This window comes from Boleophthalmus pectinirostris, unplaced genomic scaffold (genome assembly GCF_026225935.1).
Source record: "Boleophthalmus pectinirostris isolate CB_2022bp ecotype Guang Dong unplaced genomic scaffold, ASM2622593v1 HiC_scaffold_14, whole genome shotgun sequence".
Classification (NCBI taxonomy): domain Eukaryota; kingdom Metazoa; phylum Chordata; class Actinopteri; order Gobiiformes; family Gobiidae; genus Boleophthalmus; species Boleophthalmus pectinirostris.
In genome coordinates, this window is record NW_026571047.1 from 35,884,425 (window position 1) to 35,908,957 (window position 24,533).

The following is a 24,533-nucleotide window of genomic DNA, read 5'->3' on the forward strand; positions in this document are numbered from 1 at the left end:
TGGAGGTGTAGAAGGATGGACAGAGCGGTGGAGGTGTAGAAGGATGGACAGAGCGGTGGAGGTGTAGAAGGATGGACAGATGGATGGAGGTGTAGAAGGATGGACAGAGCGGTGGAGGTGTAGAAGGATGGACAGAGCGGTGGAGGTGTAGAAGATGGACAGAGCGGTGGAGGTGTAGAAGGATGGACAGATGGATGGAGGTGTAGAAGGATGGACAGAGCGGTGGAGGTGTAGAAGGATGGACAGATGGATGGAGGTGTAGAAGGATGGACAGATGGATGGAGGTGTAGAAGGATGGACAGATGGATGGAGGTGTAGAAGGATGACAGATGGAGGTGTAGAAGGATGGACAGAGCGGTGGAGGTGTAGAAGGATGGACAGATGGATGGAGGTGTAGAAGGATGGACAGATGGATGGAGGTGTAGAAGGATGGACAGATCGTACTGGCGTAGGGGGAGGAGGAGTTTCCGTTGATGAAGCCTGGGCTCATGTTGCTGTTGTAGCCGTTGACGCCGCCGCTGTAGTTTGAGTTCTGAGGAGTCGAGGTGGAGACGTAACCACGAGGAGAAACACTGGAGCCTCTGGAGTATCCTCCTGAAACAGACGAGAACATTTAAATAAATCTACAGAAACATACACAAGAACCTCTGGAGTGTCCTCCTGAAACAGACGAGAACATTTAAATAAATCTACAGAAACATACACAAGAACCTCTGGAGTGTCCTCCTGAAACAGACGAGAACATTTAAATAAATCTACAGAAACATACACAAGAACCTCTGGAGTGTCCTCCTGAAACAGACGAGAACATACGGACAAACAGTCAATAGACAAAGTAAAACCCTGTAACTGTGAGGAGACACACTGGAACCTCTGGAGATGCCTCCTAAAAGACATTAAATAAACACAGTAAAGTGTTACTTTACTGTGACTCTGAGTTTCATATTAATGTGCCCTGACCTGCTCCAGCTCAGGTTCTCCAGAGACCTGGGAGCTTGAGAGTTTCTTCTTCAGTTTCTTTGCTGTTTCTGTTCTGCACTTTTCTAGACTGAGATGTTTGTTGTTTTTCCTGGTATCTGCTGTTGCCTCTTCCAGTTTGGAGGTTACAACCCCGAATGCTCCGATCACCACGAGCTCCACTGATGCCTTCACCTTCACCCTGGTGCTGGATGAGAACAGAACAAAGGAGCAAACTGGAGGAGCCGCAGCAGATCCAGGAGAAACATCAAACATCTCAGTCCAGAAAAAAGCAGAAAAGAAACAACAAAGACATTGCAAAAACCTCAGGCCTCTGGAACCTGAGCTGGAGCAGAGAAAAGAGAGAGAAGATACACAGTAGACAGCGTGTGTGTGTTTATATATTTGTGTATTTTTACCCTGGTTGTTGTGGTTGGGCCGGATGTGAGTCAATATTCACATCCTGTGCTTTTCTATACATGATAAGTTATTACATATATTTATATATAATTATACATATTTGTATATAGTTATATATGTTATATAAATGTTATATATATATTTGTATATATTTATATATATTTGTTTGTACCCTGGTTGTTGTCGCTGAAGCTCTGGACTCCCATCATCCCGTGGGGCGAGTTTCCCAAAGACGGAATCTGAGCGTGACTCCGAGGAGCCGAGTACAAAGCCTCAGCGATGTCAGCAGCACGTTTCAGGATCATCTCCTACAAGGAAGAGGAGGAGGAGAGAAGAGAAGAAGAGGAGGAGAGGGGGAGAGAAGAGAAGAAGAGGAGGAGAGGAGGAGAGAAGGAGAGAAGGAGAGGAGGAGAGGAGGAGAGAAGAGAGGAGGAGAGGAGGAGAGAAGGAGAGAAGGAGAGGAGGAGAGGAGGAGAGAAGAAGAGGAGGAGAGGGGGAGAGAAGGAGGAGAGAAGGAGGAGAGAAGGAGGAAGAGATGAAGGAAGAGAAGAAGACGAGGAGAGAAGGAGGAAGAGAAGAGAGGAGGAGAGAAGGAGGAAGAGAAGAAGAGGAAGAGGAGAGAAGGAGGAGGAAGAGAAGGAGAGGAGAAGAAGAGGAGGAGACAAGGAGACACTCTGAGGTGTTTGTAAACAAGCAGCAGAACATTGATCTGATCTAATCTCCACACGACCCTGACCTCCTACAAACAAGGAGACAAGGAGAGAGGAGACAAGGAGACAAGGAGACAAAGAGAGAGGATACTAGGAGACAAGGAGAGAGGAGACAAGGAGATGAGGAGAGAGGAGACAAGGAGATGAGGAGAGAGGAGACAAGGAGATGAGGAGAGAGGAGGGAGGAGATGAGAAGGAAGTAGATGAGGAGATAAGGAAATGAGGAAGGAGACAAGGGGGGCATTACCTGGTTGCTATGGGGCATCCCGTACAGCGCCTCCACCAGATCGGCCGCTCTCTTCAGCAGCACCTCCTGCAGGACACACACAGAACTACAGCTCAGCCAAAGGACTACAAACATGGCCGCCGGTGCCACCTGTTTATGCCCCAAGCCCCAGGGTTTCAAAATGGCCGCCCATTCAAGTCAACGGGCTCAGCTCAATGTTTTATGACTCCAGATTCTCCTTCAGCCCAGTGAGGTTCTTCTGTGTCTGTGGGTCGACTGAGCATGTGCAGTAGAGTCTTTTCTCCCGCGAGCACTCGCCAACGCACACGAGCGCGCACGCGAGAGCGCGCACGGAGCGTGGGCTCGTGTATCACGTGATCACTTTGACCAATCAGAGAGAGAGGAGCAGAGCGAACGATTATAAAACATTTTTTAAGACGACGCTCTAAGGATTTTGAGCTGAAAAAAAGTTTATGATCTAAAAATATGTAAAAATCCCCACAAAATCCAACATTTTTGAAAGTTGTAGTTCCCTGTCAGACGAACACGAGGCGTTTGTGATCACACTGACTCTGTGAGAAAAATCTTCTCAGCTCAGGGGATTTTTTCTGCTGTAGAACCAGAGACTCACAATGACAGAAACAAACAACAAACAACAAACAACAAACAACAAACAACAAACACCTCCAGGGATTTGAACAGATCCATGTTAGCCCCGCCCCCTCACCAGGACGTCAGGGTTAGATTGTGCGTACAGAGGTTTTGGGTTAGATTCTGGGGCAGGGGGGGGGGGGGGTTGTGCGTTAGGTTGTGCGTTAGTTTGTGCGTTAGTTTGTGCGTAGAGGTTGTGGGTTAGATTCTGGGGGGGGGGGGGGGTTGTGCGTTAGTTTGTGCGTAGAGGTTGTGGGTTAGATTCTGGGGGGGGGGGGTTGTGCGTTAGTTTGTGCGTAGAGGTTGTGGGTTAGATTCTGGGGGGGAGGTCACAGTCCACTGGAGGCTGAGAGTTAATTTAAAACAGGTCTAATTAAAAGTGTTTAATGAAAAAGCAGATTAAGAGTTTAATTTAGATAAAGTCCAGAGAGAAAAGAGGAGGAGGGGCCCAGAGCACAGACTACATGGATCTGAACCAGGACTAAACCAGGACTACAACAAGACTGAACCAGAACTGAACCAGGACTAAACCAAAACTAAACCAGGACTGAGACCTCAGACCTGGGCTACACTGGTCCAAACCTGGTCTAGACCAGGATCACCTCCTTGTCCCTCTCACTGAGTCACGTGTGTGTGTGTGTGTGTGTGTGTGTGTGTGTGTGCGTGCAGTGTGTGTGCGTGTGTGCGTGCGGCGTGGGCGTGCGTGTGTGTGCACGTGGGCGTGCACGTGTGTCAGACTGGAATAATTGGTTCAGTGACATCCCATAATCTCTAAACCTCCTCAAACAAAGACTTTTAATCAACTGAGCCAAGACTGAACCAGGACTAAACCAGGACTGAACCAGGACTAAACCAGGACTGAACCAGGACTAAACCAGGACTGAACCAGGACTAAATTTGCTGAAACAGAGCGGCTGAGTCAATTTCCTGGTTGTAAAAATACTGTTTGCTGCATTTGACCCAGAAAGTCTCTGGAAGTTTGAACTTTTATAGTTTAGATTTTATTCCCACTCCTCAGTTCTGTGGTCACACAAGGACACAGCTCCAGCACAAGTGGAGCCTCTGGTCCGGTCTCTGGTCCGGTCTCTGGTCCGGTCTCTGGTCTGGTGTCTGGTCCGGTCTCTGGTCCGGTCTCTGGTCTGGTGTCTGGTCGGTCTCTGGTCCGGTCTCTGGTCCGGTCTCTGGTCCGGTCTCTGGTTTCTGGTCAGGTTCCTGGTCTGGTCTGGTCTCTATCTTGAATGTCGGTATTGGCACTGAAAAAGCCGAATGGCTGCCTCTCTGGTTCTGATCTGGCCTGTGTTGGTTCTGATCCAGTTCGTGTTGGTTCTGATCCGGTCCGTTGGTTCTGGAGTCTTAATGAAGTGCAGTGTTTTGTTTGAACATGTTTCGTCCAATCACAGCGCAGTATTTGGACGGTCACAGCTGAGCAGAAGCTGATTGGATCTTTATCTCCACCATCGACAAATAAAACAGCTCCATTCAAAAGACAATAAATATAAAATACCACAAACCCCCACGTACAACTCCCCCACTCATACAATACCTACAGATCCAGGACTGGACCAGGACTGAACCAGGACTGAACCAGGACTGAACCAGAACTGGACCAGGACTGGACCAGGACTAAATCAGGACTGGACCAGGACTGGACCAGGACTGGACCAGGACTGGACCAGGACTAAATCAGGACTGGACCAGGTGTAACCGTGGGCGACAGTGGCCTCAGATTAAAGCGGTAAATCTTGAGCTCATCAGATTTTAATCTGTGTTTTTGTGCTTTTGTGTTTTTGTGGATTTTATCTGGTTTTTAATCGAGGTTCAGTCGAGCAGAACAGAAACAAGAGGAACACAGCCCCCTGCTCCTCCTACTAATAGTAGTAGAAGTAGTAGTAGTAGTAGTAGTAGTAGTAGTAGTAGTAGTAGTAGTAGTAGTAGTAGTAGTAGTAGTATTTGTAGTGCTTGTACCTTGGGCAGTCTCTCGGGGTCGCCCGGGTGACGGGGAATGACTTTCTGGAGTCTCTGGAAGCCGTAGTCAATGGTCGGTTCATTCAAAGCTGAAACAAATATAAATATAAAATATAAATATTAATATAAATAAGATATACAAAATATATAAAATATAAACATGATTTAAAAGACTTCACGTCATAAACTTCACAGTCTCATGTTTTCACCTGAGCAACCACAGGCTTCACTACACCTCCCTCTTCCTCTCCTCCCCGTCCTCTCCTCCCTCCTTCTCTCCCTCTCTTCCCTTCTTCTCTCTCTCCCTCTGCTCCCTCCCTCTCTCCCTCTCCTCCCTCCTTCTCTCTCTCCGTTCACGTTTTCATATGAATCCATATTTCCATATAGATGTGTTTGAGGAGATGAGACGCAGTGATCCTTTAAGGGTGAACTTAAAGACGCTGTAAACGAGTTTTACTCAACACACGACTGTCAACAACAACAAGAAGGTCACAACACGAGAGAGAGTGAAGGAACAGAGGAGGACAGACAGAGAGAGGGAGGATGGATGGATGGAGGGAGGGAGGAGGGGGAGCAGTCGTGTTTTCTGTCTGTCTGATTTAGGCGCCGTGTTTGTGGCCACACCAGTTTGTCAAAGCCTGATCCCATCAGATGTCCGAAGCTCAACAAGTCCAAACTGTTGTTGTGTCCTTGGGCAAGACACTTAACCCACATTTCTTAGTATGAAAGTGGAGTGTGCGTGAGTGATGGTGGTGGGAGGGGCCGATGATGCAGATTGGCAGCCTTGGTTCCATCAGTCTGCCCCAGGGCAGCTGTGGCTACAATAGTATTTTTCTTTGTAGAGTCTTTGAGTGTCCAGAAAAGTGCCGTGTAAAACTGATGCATCATTATTACAGGTTGGAGCAGGGGTTAGGATTTAGGTGTAGGATGTAGGGTTTAGGGTTTAGGGTGGAGGGGATAGGAGTAGGGTGTAGGGGTTTAGGGTGTAGGGGATAGGATGTAGGGAGTAGGGTGTAGGGTGTAGGGCATAGGGTGTAAGGAATAGGATGTAGGGGTTAGGGTGTAGGGGATAGGGTGTAGGATGTAGGGTGAAGAGTCTAGTGGAGAGGGTGTAGGGGATAGGAAGTAGGGGATAGGATATAGGATGTAGGGGTTAGGGGTTAGGATGTAGGATGTAGGGGTTAGGGTTCTGGTTGTAGGGTTTTGAATGTAGGGAATATGGTGTAAGATATAGGGTGCAGGGTATAGGGGTTAGGAAGTAGGGTGTAAGGGATAGGGTGTAGGGATTAGGGTGTAGGGCTTAGGGTGGATGGTGTAGGATCCAGGGGTTAGGTTATAGGGGACAGGGTGTAGGGTGTAGAGTTTAGGGTTTACGGTGTAGGGGATAGGATGTAGGAAATAGGTTGTAGGGTGTAGAGTTTAGGTGAGTGATTTGGAAGGGGGGAGGAGAGCCACCAGTTAACTCCCGAGCTACAGGTAAGAGACCCCTGGGTTAGGGTGTAGGGCTTAGGGTGTAGGATGTAGGGGTTAGGCTGTAGGGTGTAGGGTTTAGGGTGTAGGATATAGGGTTTAGGCTGTAGGATGTAGGGGTTAGGATGTAGGAGTTAGGGTGAAGGGTATGGGGTTTAGGGTATAGGGGTTAGGATGTAGGGGATAGGATGTAAGATGTAAGGTGTAGGGGATAGGGTGTAGGAGATAGGAGTTAGGATGTAGGGTTTAGGGTGTAGGGTTTAAGGGTTAGGGGTTAGGATGTAGGGTGTAGGGTTTAAGGGTTAGGGGTTAGGATGTAGGGTGTAGGGTTTAAGGGTTAGGGGTTAGGATGTAGGGAGTAGGTTTTAAGGGTTAGGGGTTAGGATGTAGGGTTTAGGGTGTAGGGTTTAAGGGTTAGGATGTAGGGTGTAGGTGTAGGGTTTAAGGGTTAGGGGTTAGGATGTAGGGTGTAGGGTATAGGGTTTAGGGTGTAGGGTTTAAGGGTTAGGGGTTAGGATGTAGGGTGCAGGGTTTAGGGTGTAGGATGTAGGGTGTAGGGTTTAAGGGTTAGGATGTTAGGGTGTAGGGTGTATAGGGTGTAGGGTTTAAGGGTTAGGGGTTAGGATGTAGGGTGTAGGGTTTAGGGTTGTAGGGTGTAGGGGTTAGGATGTAGGGTGTAGGGTTTAGGGTGTAGGGTGTAGGGGTTAGGATGTAGGGTAGGGTGTAGGGTTTAGGGTGTAGGGCACAGGGGAGTTGTAGTTCTTACCTGTGTAGACAAACCTCCCTGGAGCTCCTTTGCAGAACTGTTTGGACTTGTAGGACAGCGTGACCTCCACGACCCCGGGGATGTGTCTGGGCGGAGTCTGCACTCGGATGGCGTGAGGTGTGATCAGCTGCAACGGACAAACCCCGACTCAAGACTCAGCGCTTCAGGTCTAAACCAGGTCTAAACCAGGTCCATGGGCGTATACTCGTCTCTGTGCTCTTATACTTGTTCGCTGATCCAGATCATTCTAATCACATTCAGGAAAGGTTCTAAAGGTTCTAAAGGTTCTAAAGGTTCTAAAGGTTCTAAAGGTTCTAGAGGTTCTGCTCTGCCCTGTCAATTTGACTTGTTTAGAATCCAGACCTGAGAAACAAGAGGAACTAGTTTAAACACTAGTTTTAGAATCAGTTAGGATCTGATTTTTAATTTGATGACTCAAGTCTAAACCAGGTCTGGACTAGCACTAAACCAGTATTGAACCAGGAATAAACCAGGACTATACCAGGTCTAAACCAGGACTATACCAGGTCTCACCTCGCTCCACACGAGCATGGTTCCAAACACCACCTGGAGGCCGTCGAAGAAGTTGTCTCCGATGAGGATGACTGTAGCGCCCCCTGTGGTCCAGCCCTCACTGGGACTGATGGCCTTAATGCACGGAGTGGCTGCTGCAGAGACAGAGAACAGGTCTAAACCGGGTCTAAACCGGGTCTAAACCAAGTCTACACTGGGTCTAAACCAAGTCTAAACCAGGTCTAAACCGGGTCTAAACCAGGTCTAAACCGTGTCTAAACCGTGTCTAAACCAGGTCTAAACCAGGCCTAAATCAAGTCTAAACCAGGTCTAAAATAGGACTAAAGTGTAGCAGAAGTAACATTTGTGCCGCTGCATCTCTCAGCTCTCAATGTGGCAACTCGGGTCAGAGTCCTGCACCAGGTTGTGTCAGAGTCCTGCACCAGGTTGTGTCAGTCAGAGTCCTGCACCAGGTTGTGTCAGAGTCCTGCACCAGGTCGTGTCAGAGTCCTGCACCAGACTCCTGCACCAGGTCGTGTCAGAGTCCTGCACCAGGTCGTGTCAGAGTCCTGCACCAGGTTGTGTCAGAGTCCTGCACCAGGTCGGGTCAGAGTCCTGCACCAGGTCGTGTCATGTCAGAGTCCTCAGAGTCCTGCACCAGGTCGTGTCAGAGTCCTGCACCAGGTCGTGTCAGAGTCCTGCACCAGGTCATGTCAGAGTCCTGCACCAGGTCGGGTCATGTCAGAGTCCTGCACCAGGTCGTGTCAGAGTCCTGCACCAGGTCGTGTCAGAGTCCTGCACCAGGTCGGGTCATAGGTCAGAGTCAGAGTCCTGCACCAGGTCGTGTCAGAGTCCTGCACCAGGTCGTGTCAGAGTCCTGCACCAGGTCGTGTCAGAGTCCTGCACCAGGTTGAGTACTCGTGGACTTGAGAGAGAGAGAACCCCGAGCCCACGGAGCAGGTGTCGGCAAAGCTACACCAGTCCTTTCACCTGCGGTCACCCGACAGTCTACTCGGGCGCACCTTAGTTATTGCGAGAACCTTAACTAAACCAGGACCAAACCAGGATTAAACAAGGATTAAACCAGGTCTAAACTCTCACCACAGCACTGAGACTGCTCTTATCAAGGTGACAAATGACATCCGCCTGAACACTGATGCAGGCAAAGTCTCAGTCTTGATCCTGTTAGATCTGAGTGCTGCTTTTGACACTGTCGATCATGGATCCTCTTACAGAGACTAGAGGACTGGGTGGGCATCTCTGGTACTGTACTAAACTGGTTCAAGTCCAATCTAGAAGACAGGAAGTATTCTGTTAAAATTGGAAACTGTGTCTCAGATCACATGGCCCTGACCTGTGGGGTGCCTCAGGGGTCAATCCTGGGCCCCCTGTTGTTCAATCTCTACATGCTGCCCCCTACAGGCCAGTTAATAAGCAGCAATAACGTGTCCTACCACAATTATGCAGACGACACTCAGATCTACGTCTCTCTGGCAGCAGGAGACTATGGACCAGTGGAGTCACTTGGTCACTGCATCCAACAGATCAGTGTGTGGATGCAAAACAACTTTCTCCAGCTAAACTCTGACAAGACTGAAGTCATAGTGTTTGGTCCACAGAAACAAAGGGACAGTGTCAGCATCACCTCCAGTCTCTCTCTCTAAAACCTTCAAATCAGGCAAGAAATCTCGGGGTAATAATGGACTCAGACTTGAACTTTAACAGCCACATCAAATCAATAACATCTGCAGCCTTTTACCATCTAAAAAACATAGCAAAAATCAAAGGTTTACTGTCTAAATCAGACTTGGAGAAACTTATCCATGCGTTTGTCTCCAGTAGGTTAGATACTGTAATGTTCTGCTCACTGGTCTCTCCAAACGAGCTGTGAGACGCTGCAGAACATCCAGAACATCCAGAACATCCAGAACATCCAGAACATCCAGAACGTCCAGAACATCCAGAACATCCAGAACATCCAGAACGCTGCAGCTCGGGTCCTGACTCGAACTAGGAAGTACGAGCACATAAGTCCTGGTCTCAGGTCTCTGCTCTGGCTCCTGTGGCTCAGAGATTTTAAAGCAGCTCTGCTTGTACAAGTGTCTCCATGGCCGAGCACCAAAGTCCATCTGTGACATGTTAGTGTCACATGAACATCTCACACTCTGAGGAGCTCAGGGACCAACTCCTGCTGGTGCCCAGAGTCACGACTAAACAAGGGGAGTCAGAGTTTCAGGTTCATGCAGCTAAAACCTGGAACAGTCTGAACATGTGAGACAGACTCTTCTGTGACGCTGTTTAAATCCAGACTCTAAACATTTCTGTTTAACTGTGCAAATAACTGAAAGGTTTTCATTCCGCACTCTTCTCTCCAATTTATGTCTCTCTTTTTTAATTTTAAGCTTCATGATTATTTATGTTTTGATTTGTTTTTAGTATGATTTTATTGTGTTTCTTATTCTGTAAAGCACTTTGAATTACTTTGTGTATGAATTGTGCTACACAAATAAACTTGCCTTGCCTAAACTCTACATTTGACCCATCAGTGTGTCTGGGTCAAACCTGCCAGGTGCCGAAAGTGAGGACGCTGGGCATGTTTCGAATTGTGTTTGGGTTGTGTGTTTGGGTTGTGTGTTGGGTTGTGTGTTTGCTGTTGTGTGTTTGGGTTGTGTGTTTCTGTTTGTGTGTTTGGTTGTGTGTTTGGTTGTGTTTGGGTTGTGTGTTTGTGGGTTGTGTGTTTCTGTTGTGTTTTGGGTTGTGTGTTGGGTTTGTGTTTCTGTTGTGTGTTTGGGTTGTGTGTTTGGGTTGTGTGTGTGTGTGTTTGGGTGTGTGTTTGTGTTGTTGTGTTTGGTTGTGTGTTTGGGTTGTGTGTTTCTGTTGTGTGTTTTGTGTGTTTGTGTGTTTGGGTTGTGTGTTTGGGTTGTGTGTTTGGGTTGTGTGTTTCTGTTGTGTGTTTGGGTTGTGTGTTTCTGTTGTGTGTTTTGTTGTGTGTTTCTGTGTGTGTTTGTGTTTGTGTGGTTTTGTTGTGTGTTTGGTTGTGTGTTTGGGTTGTGTGTTTGTGTGTGTTGTGTGTTTGGTGTGTGTGTTTTGGGTTGTGTGTTTGGGTTGTGTGTTTGGGTTTGTGTGTTTCTGTGTGTGTGTTTGTGGTTGTGTGTTTCTGTTGTGTGTTTGGGTTGTGTGTTTGGTTGTGTGTTTGGGTTGTGTGTTTGGGTTGTGTGTTTCTGTTGTGTGTTTGGGTTGTGTGTTTGGTTGTGTTTTTGTTTGTTTGGGTTGTGTGTGGGTGTGTGTTTCTGTTGTGTGTTTGGTTGTGTGTGTGTTGTGTGTTTTGGGTTGTGTGTTTGGGTTGTGTGTTTTGTTGTGTGTTTGGGTTGTGTGTTGGGTTGTGTGTTGGGTTGTGTGTTTTCTGTTGTGTGTTTGGGTTGTGTGTTTGGGTTGTGTGTTTTGGGTTGTTTTGTGTTTGGGTTGTGTGTTTGGGTTGTGTTTGGTTGTGTGTTTCTGTTGTGTGTTGTGGTTGTGTGTTTGGGTTGTGTGTGTTGTTGTGTGTGTTTGTTTGTGTTTTGTTTGTTTGGGTTGTGTGTTTGTGGTTTGTGTGTGTTTGGGTTGTGTGTTTGGGTGTGTGTTTGGGTTGTGTGTTTGGGTTGTGTGTTTGGGTGTGTGTTTGGTTGTGTGTGTTTGGTGTTGGTGTGTGTTGGGTTTTGTGTTTGTTGTTTGTTTGTGTTGTGTGTTTGTGTTTGTGTGTTTGGGTTGTGTGTTTGGGTTGTGTGTTTGTTGTGTTTGGGTGTGTGTTTGGGTTGTGTGTTTGGGTTGTTGTGTGTTGTGTGTTTGGTTGTGTGTGGGTTGTGTGTTTCTGTTGTGTGTTTGGGTTGTGTGTTTGGGTTGTGTGTTTCTGTTGTGTGTTTGGGTTGTGTGTTTGGGTTGTGTGTTTGGGTTGTGTGTTTCTGTTGTGTGTTTGGGTTGTGTGTTTGGGTTGTGTGTTTCTGTTGTGTGTTTGGGTTGTGTGTTTGTGTGTTTGGGTTGTGTGTTTGGGTTGTGTGTTTGGGTTGTGTGTTTGGGTTGTGTGTTTGTGTGTGTTGGGTTGTGTGTTGTGTGTGTTTGGTTGTGTGTTTGGGTTGTGTGTTTGGGTTGTGTGTTTCTGTTGGTTTGGTTGTGTGTTTGGTTGTGTTTGTGTGTTGTGTGTTTGGTGTTGTGTGTTTGTGTGTTGTGTGTGTGGTTTGGGTTGTGTGTGTGTGTTGGGTTGTGTGTTTGGGTTGTGTGTTTGGGTTGTGTGTTTGGAGTCTGACCTTCGGACGGGTCGAGGCGGCGAGCGCGGCGCCCGTGTTTGGAGTTGTTGTGGACGAACATGTTGTCGCTCACGGCCAAAACGTGACCATCGACGTTCACTGTGGTCGATACCACCACCTACAGGACGAGAACGGAACAGCAACGAAAGGAGGAGGAGGAGGAGGAGAGAGGAGAGAGGGAGGAGGAGGAGGAGGAGGAGGAGAGGAGGAGGAGGAGGAGAGAGGAGAGGAAGAGGAGGAGGAGGAGGAGAGGAGGAGAGGAGGGAGGGAGGAGGAGGAGGAGGAGGAGGAGAGGAGGAGGAGAGGAGGAGGAGGGAGGAAGAGGAAGGAGGAGAGAGGAGGAGAGAGGAGGAGAGAGGAGGAGAGAGAGGAGGAGAGAGAGAAGGAGAGAGGAGAGAAGAGGAAGAGAAGAGGAAGGAGAGAGGAAGGAGGAAGGAGGAGAGAGAGAGGAGGAGGAGGAGGAGGAGGAAAGGAGGAAAGGAGAAGAGAGAGAGGGAGGAGGAGGAGGAGGAGGAGAAGAGAAGAAGAAAGAGAGGAGGAGGAGGAAGAGAAGAAGAGGAGAGGAGGAGGAGGAGGAGGAGGAGGAGGAAGAAGAGAGAAGAAGAGAGGAGGAGGAGGAGGAGNGTTGTGTGTTTCTGTTGTGTGTTTGGGTTGTGTGGTTGTGTGTTTCTGTGTGTGTTGTGTGTGTTTTTGTGTTGTTTGGTGTGTTTGGGTTGTGTGTTTCTGTTGTGTGTTTGGGTTGTGTGTTTGGTTGTGTGTTTGGGTTGTGTGTTGTGTGTTTGGGTTTGTGTTGTGTGTTTGTGTGTTTGGGTTGTGTGTTTCTGTTGTGTGTTTTGGGTTGTGTGTTTCTGTTGTGTGTTTGGGTGTGTGTGTTGTTGTGTTGTTGTGTGTTTGGGTTGTGTGTTTCTGTTTGTGTGTTTGTTTCTGTTGTGTGTTTGGGTTGTGTGTTTGGGTTGTGTGTTTCTGTTGTGTGTTTGGTTGTGTGTTTCGGTGTTTGTTTGTGTGTTTGGGTTGTGTGTTGTTGTGTGGTTTCTGTTGTGTGTTTGGGTTGTGTGTTTCTGTTTGTTGTGTGTTTGGGTTGTGTGTTGTGTGTTTTGTGTGTTTTGTGTGTTTTGGGTTGTGTGTTTCTGTTGTGTGTTGTTGTCTGTTGTGTGTTCTGTTGTGTGTTTGGGTTGTGTGTTTGTGTGTTTGTGTGGTGTTGGGTTTGTGTGTTTGGGTTGTGTGTTTGTGGTTTGTTGTGTGTTTGGTTGTGTGTTTGTTTGGTGTTTGGGTTGTGTGTTTCTGTTGTGTGTTTGGGTTTGTGTGTTTGTTCTGTTGTGTGTTTGTTTGTGTTGTTGTGTTGGGTTGTGTGTTTGTGTTTGTTGTGTGTTTGGGTTGTGTGTTTGGGTTGTGTGTTTCTGTGTTGTGTGTTTGTGTGTTTTGTGTGTTTTGGGTTTGTGTGTTTGGGTTGTGTGTGTGTGTGTTTGGGTTGTGTGTTTGGGTTGTGTGTTGGGTTGTGTGTTGTGTGTTGGGTTGTGTGTTTGGTGTTTGTGTGTTTGGGTTGTGTGTGTTTGTGTGTTTGGGTTGTGTGTTTGGGTTGTGTGTTTCTGTGTGTGTTGTGGTTTCTGTTGTGTGTTTGGTTGTGTGTTTCTGTTGTTGTTGTGTGTTTGTGTGTTTGGGTTGTGTGTTTTGTGTTGTGTGTTTGGGTTGTGTGTTTGGTTGTGTGTTTGGGTTGTGTGTTTGGGTTGTGTGTTTTGTGGGTGTGTGTTTGGGTTGTGTGTTTGGGTTGTGTGTGGGTTGTGTTGTTGTGTGTCTGTTGTGTGTTTGGGTTGTGTGTTTGGGTTGTGTGTTTGGTTGTGTGTTTGTGGTTTGTGTGTTTTGGGTTGTGTGTTTGGGTTGTGTGTTTCGTTGTGTGTTTGTTGTGTGTTTGGGTTGTGTGTTTGGGTTTGTGTGTTTGGGTTTGTGTGTTTTGGGTTTGTGTGTTTGGGTTGTGTGTTTGGGTTGTGTGTTTGGGTTGTGTTTTGTTTGTGTGTGTGTGTGTGTGTTTGGTTGTGTGTTTGGGTTGTGTGTTTTGGGTTGTGTGTTTTTGGTGTTGTGTGTTTGTGTGTTGTGTGTTTGGGTGTGTTTGGGTTGTGTGTTTGTGTGTTTGTGTTTGTTGTTGTTGTGTTGTGTGTTTGGGTTGTGTGTTTGGGTGTGTGTGTTTGGTTGTGTGTTTGGGTTGTGTGTTTGGGTTGTGTGTTTGGGTTGTGTTTGGGTTGTGTGTTTGGAGTCTGACCTTCGGACGGGTCGAGGCGGCGAGCGCGGCGCCCGTGTTTGGAGTTGTTGTGGACGAACATGTTGTCGCTCACGGCCAAAACGTGACCATCGACGTTCACTGTGGTCGATACCACCACCTACAGGACGAGAACGGAACAGCAACGAAAGGAGGAGGAAGAGGAGGAGGAGGAGGAGAGGAGGAGAGGAAGAGGAGGAGGAGGAGGAGAGGAAGAGAGGAGGAGGAGGAGAGGAAGAGGAGGAAGAGAGAGGAGAGGAGAGAGAGAGGAGGAGAGGGAAGAGGAGGAGAGAGAAAGAGGAGGGAGGAGGAGGAGGGAGGAGGAGAGAAGAGGAAGAGGAGAGGAGAGAAGAGGAAGAGAAGGAGAAGAAGAGGAAGAGAAGAGGAGGAGGAGAAGAGGAAGAGAAGAGGAGGGGGAGGAAGAGAAGAGGAAAAGGAGGAAGAGGACGAGAAGAAGAGAGGAGGAGGAGGAGGAGGAGGAAGAGAAGAAGAAGAGAGGAGGAGAGAAGAGAGGAGGAGAGGAGGAGAGAGAGAAGAAGAAGAGAGGAGGAGGAGGAGGAGGAGGAGGAGAGAGAGAGAAGAAGAAGAGAGGAGGAGGAGGAGAGAGAGAAGAGAGAGAGAGAGAGAGAGAGGAGGAGGAGGAGGAGGAGGAAGAGAAGAAGAAGAGAGGAGGAGGAGGAAGGTTAGTGTTAAAGTTCAGGATCAGTTTTAGTCAAACTGAATCAAAACAAAGATTTTGAAAAAAAAAGGGGGGAAGAGAAAATAATGGAAAAAATTTATTTGTGAATGAAGAAGGTGACGTCATATTAAATATTTGATCTGTTTGTCCTTTATTCTCCCTCTCTCTCTCTCTCTCTCTCTCCTCCCCCCCCCTCCCTCGTTCACGCCGTTCACTCGTCTGACAGTGATGGATGGCGTGAGCGAGTGAAGCCTCGTCAGGTTTAATGGAAACGACGGATCTGATCCTTTTTTCTCTTATCGTTTTATTGAGTCTGAAAAACAGAATGAGCAAAAATATCAGACTTTAAACGACAAACAGGACGGAGAGAAGAGAGAAGAGAGGAGAGGAGGAAGAGAGGAGGAGGGGAGAAGAGAAGAGAAGAGAGGAGGAAGAGAGGAGAGGAGAGAGGAGGAGAGAGAGAGGAGAGGAGGAGAGAAGAGGAGAGAGGAGGAGGAGAGGAGAGAGGAGAGAGGAGGAGAGGAGAGGCAGAGAAGAGGAGGAGGAGGAGAGAGGAGAGAGAGAGAGAGGAGAGAGAGGAGAGAGAGAGAGGAGGAGAGAGAGGAGAGGAGAGAGAGGAGAGGAGAGAGGAGAGAGGAGAGAGAGGAGGAGGAGAGAGAGGAGAGGAGGAGAAGAGGAGAGAGGAGAGAGAGAGAGAGGAGAGAGAGGAGAGAGAGGAGAGGAGGAGAGAGAGAGAGAGAGAGAGGAGAGGAGAGGAGAGGAGAGGAGAGAGGAGGAGAGGAGAGGAGAGGAGAGAGGAGAGAGAGAGAGAGAGAGAGAGGAGAGAGAGGAGAGGAGGAGAGAGAGAGAGAGAGGAGAGGAGGAGGAGGAGGAGGAGGAGGAGAGAGAGAGAGGAGAGGAGAGAGAGAGGAGAGGAGGAGAGAGGAGGAGAGGAGAGGAGGAGGAGAGAGGAGGAAGGAGGAGAGGAGGAGAGAGGAGGAGAGGAGAGGAGGAGAGAAGAGGAGGAGAGAAGAGGAGAGGAGGAGGAGGTCTCACCTCATGTGACCCTGTCCATATCTAACCCTGTGTTTGATTTCTGTGAGGTGTGGCAGGTGCAGCAGGTGTGACAGGTGTGACAGGTGTGGCAGGTGTGACAGGTGCAGCAGGTGTGACAGGTGTGGCAGGTGTGGCAGGTGCAGTACCTGGAACCTCCTCATGTCTCTCGGGTTTCCCGCGTTCTTCAGACAGTTCTGGTTACACTTCAGGAAGAACTTCAGGAAAAACCTGAAACACAAACAAGACCAGACCAGGACTGAGACCAGGACTGAGACCAGGACTGAGACCAGGACTGAACCAGACTGAGACCAGGACTGAGACCAGGACTGAACCAAACCAGGACTGAGACCAGGACTGAGACCAGGACTGAGACCAGGACTGAACCAAACCAGGACTGAGACCAGACTGAACAGGACTGAGACAGACCAGGACTGAGACCAGGACTGAGACCAGGACTGAACCAAACCAGGACTGAGACCAGGACTGAGACTGGGACTGAGACCAAACCAGGACCACGACCAGGAGTGAAACCAAAACTGGATTCTCGTGCACTGTCTCGTGCACTGTCTCGTGCACTGTCTCGTGCACTGTCTCGTGCACTGTCTCGTGCACTGTCTCGTGCACTGTCTATAATGGAGTGGTGTGGAGTTATTAAGCTCCATGAGGCAGAAAATGTGATTGGGATTTACGGCTCTGACAGAGACACACACACGCACACACACACACACACACACACACACACACACACACACACACACACACACACACACACACACACACACACACACACACACACAGACACACACACAGACACACGTGCACAGTAGTATAAAGTATTATAACTATATAACTAACCTCCTCCTCTTTATTCACACACTTTCTCTACTTCTCTCATCTCCAGAACTAAACCAGGTCTAAACCAGGACTAAACCAGGACTGAACCAGGACTGAACCAGTCTAAACCAGGACTAAACCAGACTAAACCAACTGAACCAGGACTAAACCAGGTCTAAACCAGGACTGAACCAGACTAAACCAGGTCTGAACCAGGACTGAACCAGGACTAAACCAGAACTGAACCAGGACTGAACCAGGACTAAACCAGGACCAGAGTTCTTGGTTTCTTGGGTCCGACTCTCGGTTTTAATGAAGATGAGCGTTTAATAAAATGCTGCGTTCTGATTGGACGAGAGCAGCTGCTGCAAATCAGCTTAAATGAACCTGACAAGAGAAAAAAGAAAAGAAACGAAAAGAAGCTTCAGTGAAAGACGAGAGACGGGACTGGGTGAAGAGAGGGAGAGAGGGAGAAGGAGAGAGGGAAAGAGGGAAAGAGGGAGAGAGGGAAGGGGATGGATGAGGGGAGGAAATGAGAGGACAGAACCAGGACCATAGGTGAGAGTAGGACCAGAACAAACTGAAAACAAACACACACAAGTACAGAGCACAGGTACTGTGGTAGTAACATTAGTGGTATTAGTAGTAGTAGTAGTAGTAGTAGTAGTAGTAGTAGTAGTAGTAGTAGTATAAGTAGTATAAATGATAAATATTTGAGTATTTGACCTGTCGATGATGACCGGGTCAGACGGCGTCTCGTTTCTGTTTCCGCAGCTTTTTTTATCACAACAACGACTGAAAAAACAAAACAAAAAAAACACACATATTTTAAATAATTTAGACTAAATACACACACACACACACACACACACAGCACACACACAGACACACACACACAGACACACACACACACACACACAGACACACACACACACACACACACACACACACACACACACACACACACACACACAGACACACACACACACACACACACACACACACACACACACACACAGACACACACACACACACACACACACACACACACACACACACACACACACACACACACACACACACACACACACAGCACACACACACACACACACACACACACACACACACAGACACACACACACACACAGACACACACACACACACACACACACACACACACACACACACACACAGACACACACAGACACACACACACACACACGCACAGACACACACACACACACACACACAGACACACAGACACACAGACACACACACACACACACACACACACACAGACACACAGACACACACACACACACACAGACACACAGACACAGACACACACACACAGAGACACACACAGACACAACACACACACACACACACACATACACTGACACACAGACACACAGACACACACACACACTGACACACACACACACACACAGACACACACACACACAGACACACACACACACACACACACACACACACACACAGACACACACACACACACACACACACACACACACACAGACACACAGACACACACACACACACACACACACACACACACACACAGACACACACACACAGACACACACACACACACACACACACACACACACAGACACACACACACTGACACACAGACACAGACACACAGACACACACACACACACACACACATACACTGACACACACACACACACACACACTGACACACAGACACAGACAGACAGACACACACAGTGTTTTACCTGCACATTATCTCATGAGTCAGAAGAACACGACACATTTCTGGGTTTTTATCCTGCCCCTCGTAAATGATGGGCTGCAGAAAAGAAGAGAAAGGGAACAGAGGAGGAGAGGAAGAGGAGGAGAGGAAGAGGAGGAGAGGAAGAGGAGGAGACGAAGAGGAGGAGAGGAAGAGGAGGAGACAAAGAGGAGGAGAGGAAGAGGAGGAGAGGAAGAGGAGAGGAAGTGGAGGAGACAAAGAGGAGGAGAGGAAGAGGAGGAGAGGAAGAGGAGGAGAGGAGGAGAGGAAGAGGAGGAGACAAAGAGGAGGAGAGGAGAGAGAGGAAGAGGAGGAGAGGAAGAGGAAGAAGGAGAGAGAAAGAGGAGAGAAGAGGAGAGGAGAGGAAGAGGAGAGGAAGAGGAGGAGAGGAAGAGGAGAGGAAGTGGAGGAGAGGAGAGAGAAGAGAGGAAGAGGAGAGGAAGTGGAGGAGAGGAAGAGGAGGAGACAAAGAGGAGGAGAGGAAGAGGAGGAGAGGAAGAGGAGGAGAGTAAACATTTGGTGTGGACTTCAGGGTTGGATGTCCAGATGAATAGACCTGTTAGGGTCAGAGGTCAGGGGTCAGGGGTCAGAGGGTAGGGGTCAGGGGTCAGAGGTCAGATCATAGTCTGTACATGAAGTGGACTGAGTAACGTCACCACAGAGTTCAGCTCCAGTCAAATGAAGCTCACTGAGGCCTGCGCTCACAGGCTCAGGCTTTTATCAGTAGCAGGATTTTTTTGACTGACAAAGTCTACGTTCAGACTGCAGGGTTTAACGCTCAATTCCGATTTTTTTGTGAAATCCGATGTTTTTGCGAGGTCGTTCACATTTCCAATTAAATGCGACTTGTATGTGTCTCCAGTGTGAACATTAAACGGCCCGAAAGTGTCCCACATGTGACACTGGAGACACGAGGACGTCAACCGCAGCGACCGGAGCCAGAACATGAACAACTTACTTGTTTTAAGGAGGAGATTGAGAAGAAGAAGGACGAGGTTTTTGGTCGTGGTGTTTTGTGGTTCAGTCCGTTGAAAGGAACATGTGGATGTGGAGACGGAGCCAAGAGTGGTGAGTGGAGATGTGCTTCACTTCAGTGACACGGAGTTTATTAACAATTTTCGCCGACTTCAGTGCAGAATAGTGACGTTTGTGTCTTGTTGATAACGTGTAGGTGGATGAATGCACTTTGGCCGTTCACACTGAAGTCACATGTCAAAAGATCAGATATGTATCAGTTTCAGGAGCACATATCCAAGTGTCCTGGGTCACATTTGAAAAAATCGGATCTGTGCCGTTCAGACGACATTAAAAGATCAGATACAGGAACATAGAGACAAAAAATCTGATTTGGGTCACTTCAGGTGCATCTGAACGCAGCTAAGATGTTGAAGTGAAACCCCAGGATCCTGTGTCAGAGAAATACAAACATCTCAGCCCAAACTGAGGCTCAGAGCAGCAGGTCCAGAGACACGAGCCACAACATCCCCGTAGAGCCAGAAGGAGCCAGAAGAGCCACCATAAACACTTCCTGTTTGGAACACGGCAGCTACAGCATCAGCTTTGTCCATTTCAATCCCCCAGGTTCCAAAATGGCCGCCCATTCAAGTCAATGGACCGAGCTCAATGGAGCATGATCCCAGATTCGCCTTTAGCCCGGTGAGGTTCTTCCGGTGTCTGTGGGCCGACCGAGCATGTGCAGTAGAGTCTTTTCTCCCGCGGGTACGAGTGAATGCATGCGAACGCACGCATGGAGCGCAGGCTTGTTTATCACGTGATCGCTCTGACCAATCAGAGCGAGAGGAGGAACGATTATAAAACGTTTGTTAAGACAACTGAAGGATTTTGAGCTGAGAAAAAGTGTATGATCTAAAAATAGGTAAAAATCGCCACAAAATCCTGAATTTTTGAAAGTTGTAGGTCCCTGTCAGACGAACACGAGCAGTTTGTGGTTACATCGTGCTCTATTTTCCGCAGTAGAACCAGTGAGTGTCACTACGTCAACTGGAGGCAGCTACAAGCAGAAATACTGTATCCAGTTATTTTAATAGATCCATGGTCCATTTATATAAAGAGTCTGTGTTCAGGGGTCAGGGGTCAAGAGTCAGGGGTCAGGGGTCAGGGTTACACAGACCTGTTTGGTCATAGAGTCGATGAGGCGCACGTACACGTCCTGCTCCGTCCGAACGCCTGAAACAAAAGAAAGTTTAAAAAAACATTTGACCCACATTTAAATATTAGAATGTGAATGTATTTGTGTGAGTGATATAGAAGTAGTAGTAGTAGAAGTACTATAGTACTATAGAAGTAGTAGTAGTAGAAGTACTATAGTGCTATAGAGGTAGTAGTAGTAGTAGTAGTAGTAGTAGTGGTAATACTATAGTACTATAGTAGTAGTAGTAGTAGTAGTAGTAGTAGTAGTAGTAGTAGTAGTAGTAGTAGTAGTAGTACCGTTGCTGTAGAGCAGTTGGAGTCTGTAGTGGATTCCGTTGTTGGTCTTTTCTCCGCTCACCTCCTGAAACACAAACACTTTTATTTGTGTCAGAATCACAAAGTCCCACAGACTCTTTATATCTGTGTTTACGTCTCTGTTTATATTTGTGTTTTTATTTGTGTTTTATATTTGTGTTTATATTTGTGTTTTTATTTGTGTTTATATTTGTGTTTTTATTTGTGTTTTTATTTGTGTTTTTATTTGTGTTTTTATTTGTGTTTTTATTTGTTTTGTTTTTATTTGTGTTTTTATTTGTGTTTTTATTTGTGTTTTTATTTGTGTTTATATTTGTGTTTTTATTTGTGTTTTATTTGTGTTTATATTTGTGTTTTTATTTGTGTTTATATTTGTGTTTTTATTTGTGTTTGTTATTTGTGTTTTTATTTGTGTTTATATTTGTGTTTATATTTGTGTTTTTATTTGTGTTTATTTGTGTTTTTATTTGTGTTTTATATTTGTGTTTTTATTTGTGTTTATATTTGTGTTTTTATTTGTGTTTTTATTTGTGTTTGTTATTGTTTGTTATTTGTGTTTTTATTTGTGTTTTATATTTGTGTGTTTATTGTGTTATATTTGTGTTTTATTGTGTGTTATATTTGTGTTTTTATTTGTGTTTTATTTGTGTTTTTATTTGTGTTTTTATTTGTGTTTTTATTTGTGTTTATATTTGTGTTTATATTTGTGTTTTTTATTTGTGTTTATATTTGTGTGTTTTTATTTGTGTTTTTATTTGTGTTTTTATTTGTGTTTATATTTGTGTTTATATTTGTGTTTTATTTGTGTTTATATCTGTGACAGAGCTAACCGCAAATATGCTAATGCTCTAACCTGTCTTGCTCCAAACAGGAAGTGTTCATGGGCGTGTTTGGGCTCCATGGACTCTGGCTCCAGTTCAGTTTGTGTAAAAAGCACAGCCTCTCCTCATTCTGAAGCTGCTCTTCATGATCCAGAAGTTTGAATTTCAACATTTTGTGTTGAAATAAATCTCAGTTCCAACTTTGGAGCAGTAACTGCTGGCCTCAGTGAGCTTCATTTGGAGCTGTAACTGCTGACCTCAATGAGCTTCATTTGGAGCAGAGTGTGAGTAACACGTCTGTTAGGCTCTGAGCTTTGTCCTAAAACATGGTGCTGGTGTCCTGTATGTCTAACCCTGACCCTGTATGCAGTACTCGTGTGTACTGTATCAGTACTCGTGTGGACCATATGCAGTACTCGTGTACCGTATGCAGTATACTCTCGTATGTACTGTGTACCGTATGCAGTACTCGTGTGTGTAGTACCGTATGCAGTACTCGTGTGTACCGTATGCACTACTCGTGTAGTGTGTACCGTATGCAGTACTCGTGTGTACCGTACTACTGTGTACCGTATGCAGTAGTATGCACTACTTGTGTACCGTGTACTCGTACCGTATGCACTACTCGTGGTACGTACCGTGTGTACCGTATGCAGTATGCCGTACAGTACTCGTGTGTACCGTATGCAGTACTCGTGTGTACTGTATGCAGTACTCCTGTGTACCGTATGCAGTACTCGTGTGTACCGTATGCACTACTCGTGTGTACCGTATGCAGTACTCGTGTGTACCGTATGCCGTACTCGTGTGTACCGTATGCAGTACTCGTGTGTACCGTATGCACTACTCGTGTGTACCGTGTATGTACCGTATGCAGTACTCGTGTGTACCGTATGCAGTATGTACCGTATGTACTCGTGTGTACCGTATGCAGTACTCGTGTGTACCGTATGCAGTACTCGTGTGTACCGTATGCAGTACTCGTGTGTACCGTATGCACTACTCGTGTGTACCGTATGCAGTACTCGTGTGTACCGTATGCAGTACTCGTGTGTACCGTATGCAGTACTCGTGTGTACCGTATGCAGTACTCGTGTGTACCGTATGCAGTACTCGTGTGTACCGTATGCAGTACTCGTGTGTACCGTATGCAGTACTCGTGTGTACCGTATGCAGTACTCGCGTGTACTGTATGCAGTACTCGTGTGTACCGTATGCAGTACTTCGTGTACTGTATGCAGTACTCGTGTGTACCGTATGCAGTACTCGCGTGTACCGTATGCAGTACTCGTGTGTACCGTATGCAGTACTTGCGTGTACTGTATGCAGTACTCGTGTGTACCGTATGCAGTACTCGTGTGTACCGTATGCAGTACTTGCGTGTACTGTATGCAGTACTCGTGTGTACCGTATGCAGTACTTGTGTGTACTTGTACCTTGTCCTTCTCGATGAAGTCGCAGTACGCCGTGCGCTCGATCTCGACAGGTTGCCCCTGACGATCGTAAAATGCCAAAACAAAGTGAAAAAAGTTGGATTTCCTCAAATTCGACGGCGGCTGTTTCTCGAAGTGCGCCCGGGCCAGACCCACGCCGCTGCAAGTACACAAAGTACACAAAGTATTATTATAAAAGTACAAATATAAACAGTAGTACAATATTCAGTATTAAACCTGAGCACCGCTGAGAAAATACACAAAGTACAAGTATTAATATAGTAACACAAATACACACACATTTATAATACACACACAGACCTAAACCAGGACTAAACCAGGACTGAACCAGGACTAAACCAGGACTAAACCAGGACTAAACCAGGACTGAACCAGGACTAAACCAGGACTAAACCAGGACTAAACCAGGACTGAACCAGGACTAAACCAGGACTAAACCAGGACTAAACCAGGACTATCCCTGTTCCTCATCTTTTGTAAATAATAGATAGTTTTGCTGTTTGCTTTGTGAGTCCTGAGTGACATTTCAATATTTAACGTTGTGTTTCTCTGTCAGATGCCCTCCCACATGTTGAGGTGTGTCAGATGCTGGGGTGTGTCAGATGTTGGGGTGTGTCAGATGTTGGGGTGTGTGTCAGTGGGGTGTGTCAGATGTCAGATGTTGGGGTGTGTCAGATGTTGGGGTGTGTCAGATGGGGTGTGTCAGATGGGGTGTGTCAGATGTTGGGGTGTGTCAGATGTGGGTGTGTCAGATGTTGGGGTGTGTCAGATGTTGGGGTGTGTCAGATGGGGGTGTGTCAGATGTGGGGTGTGTGTCAGATGTTGGGGTGTGTCAGATGTTGGGGTGTGTCAGATGTTGGGGTGTGTCAGATGCTGGGGTGTGTCAGATGTTGGGGTGTGTCAGATGGGGTGTGTCAGATGCTTGGGTGTGTCAGATGTTGAGGTGTGTCAGATGTTGGGGTGTGTCAGATGTTGGGGTGTGTCAGATGTTGGGGTGTGTCAGATGCTGGGGTGTGTCAGATGTTGGGGTGTGTCAGATGTTGGGGTGTGTCAGATGTTGGGGTGTGTCAGATGCTGGGGTGTGTCAGATGTTGGGGTGTGTCAGATGTTGGGGTGTGTCAGATGTGTGTGGATGCTGGGTGTGTCAGATGTTGGGGTGTGTCAGATGTTGGGGTGTGTCAGATGTTGGGGTGTGTCAGATGTGGGGTGTGTCAGATGCCGGGGTGTGTCAGATGTGATGGGTGTGTCAGATGCC

The 24,533-nt window shown here is 47.1% G+C and overlaps 1 protein-coding gene across 1 annotated transcript in view; it reads right to left on the reverse strand.

The window, feature by feature from the left end:
• LOC110166063 (transcription factor COE3-like) overlaps positions 1–24,533 on the reverse strand; it is a 30,208-nt gene that overhangs the window by 3,099 nt on the left and 2,576 nt on the right. The window contains exons 2-14 of the mRNA XM_055150503.1: positions 23,261–23,417; positions 20,986–21,049; positions 20,669–20,724; positions 18,521–18,594; positions 17,484–17,552; positions 16,070–16,151; positions 14,213–14,330; positions 7,700–7,830; positions 7,166–7,292; positions 4,930–5,018; positions 2,335–2,400; positions 1,550–1,685; positions 445–594 (exon numbers count right to left, since the gene is read on the reverse strand). Of these exons, the coding sequence (XP_055006478.1) occupies positions 445–594; positions 1,550–1,685; positions 2,335–2,400; positions 4,930–5,018; positions 7,166–7,292; positions 7,700–7,830; positions 14,213–14,330; positions 16,070–16,151; positions 17,484–17,552; positions 18,521–18,594; positions 20,669–20,724; positions 20,986–21,049; positions 23,261–23,417 (1,319 nt within the window). The remainder of the gene's footprint in view (positions 1–444; positions 595–1,549; positions 1,686–2,334; positions 2,401–4,929; positions 5,019–7,165; positions 7,293–7,699; positions 7,831–14,212; positions 14,331–16,069; positions 16,152–17,483; positions 17,553–18,520; positions 18,595–20,668; positions 20,725–20,985; positions 21,050–23,260; positions 23,418–24,533) is intronic.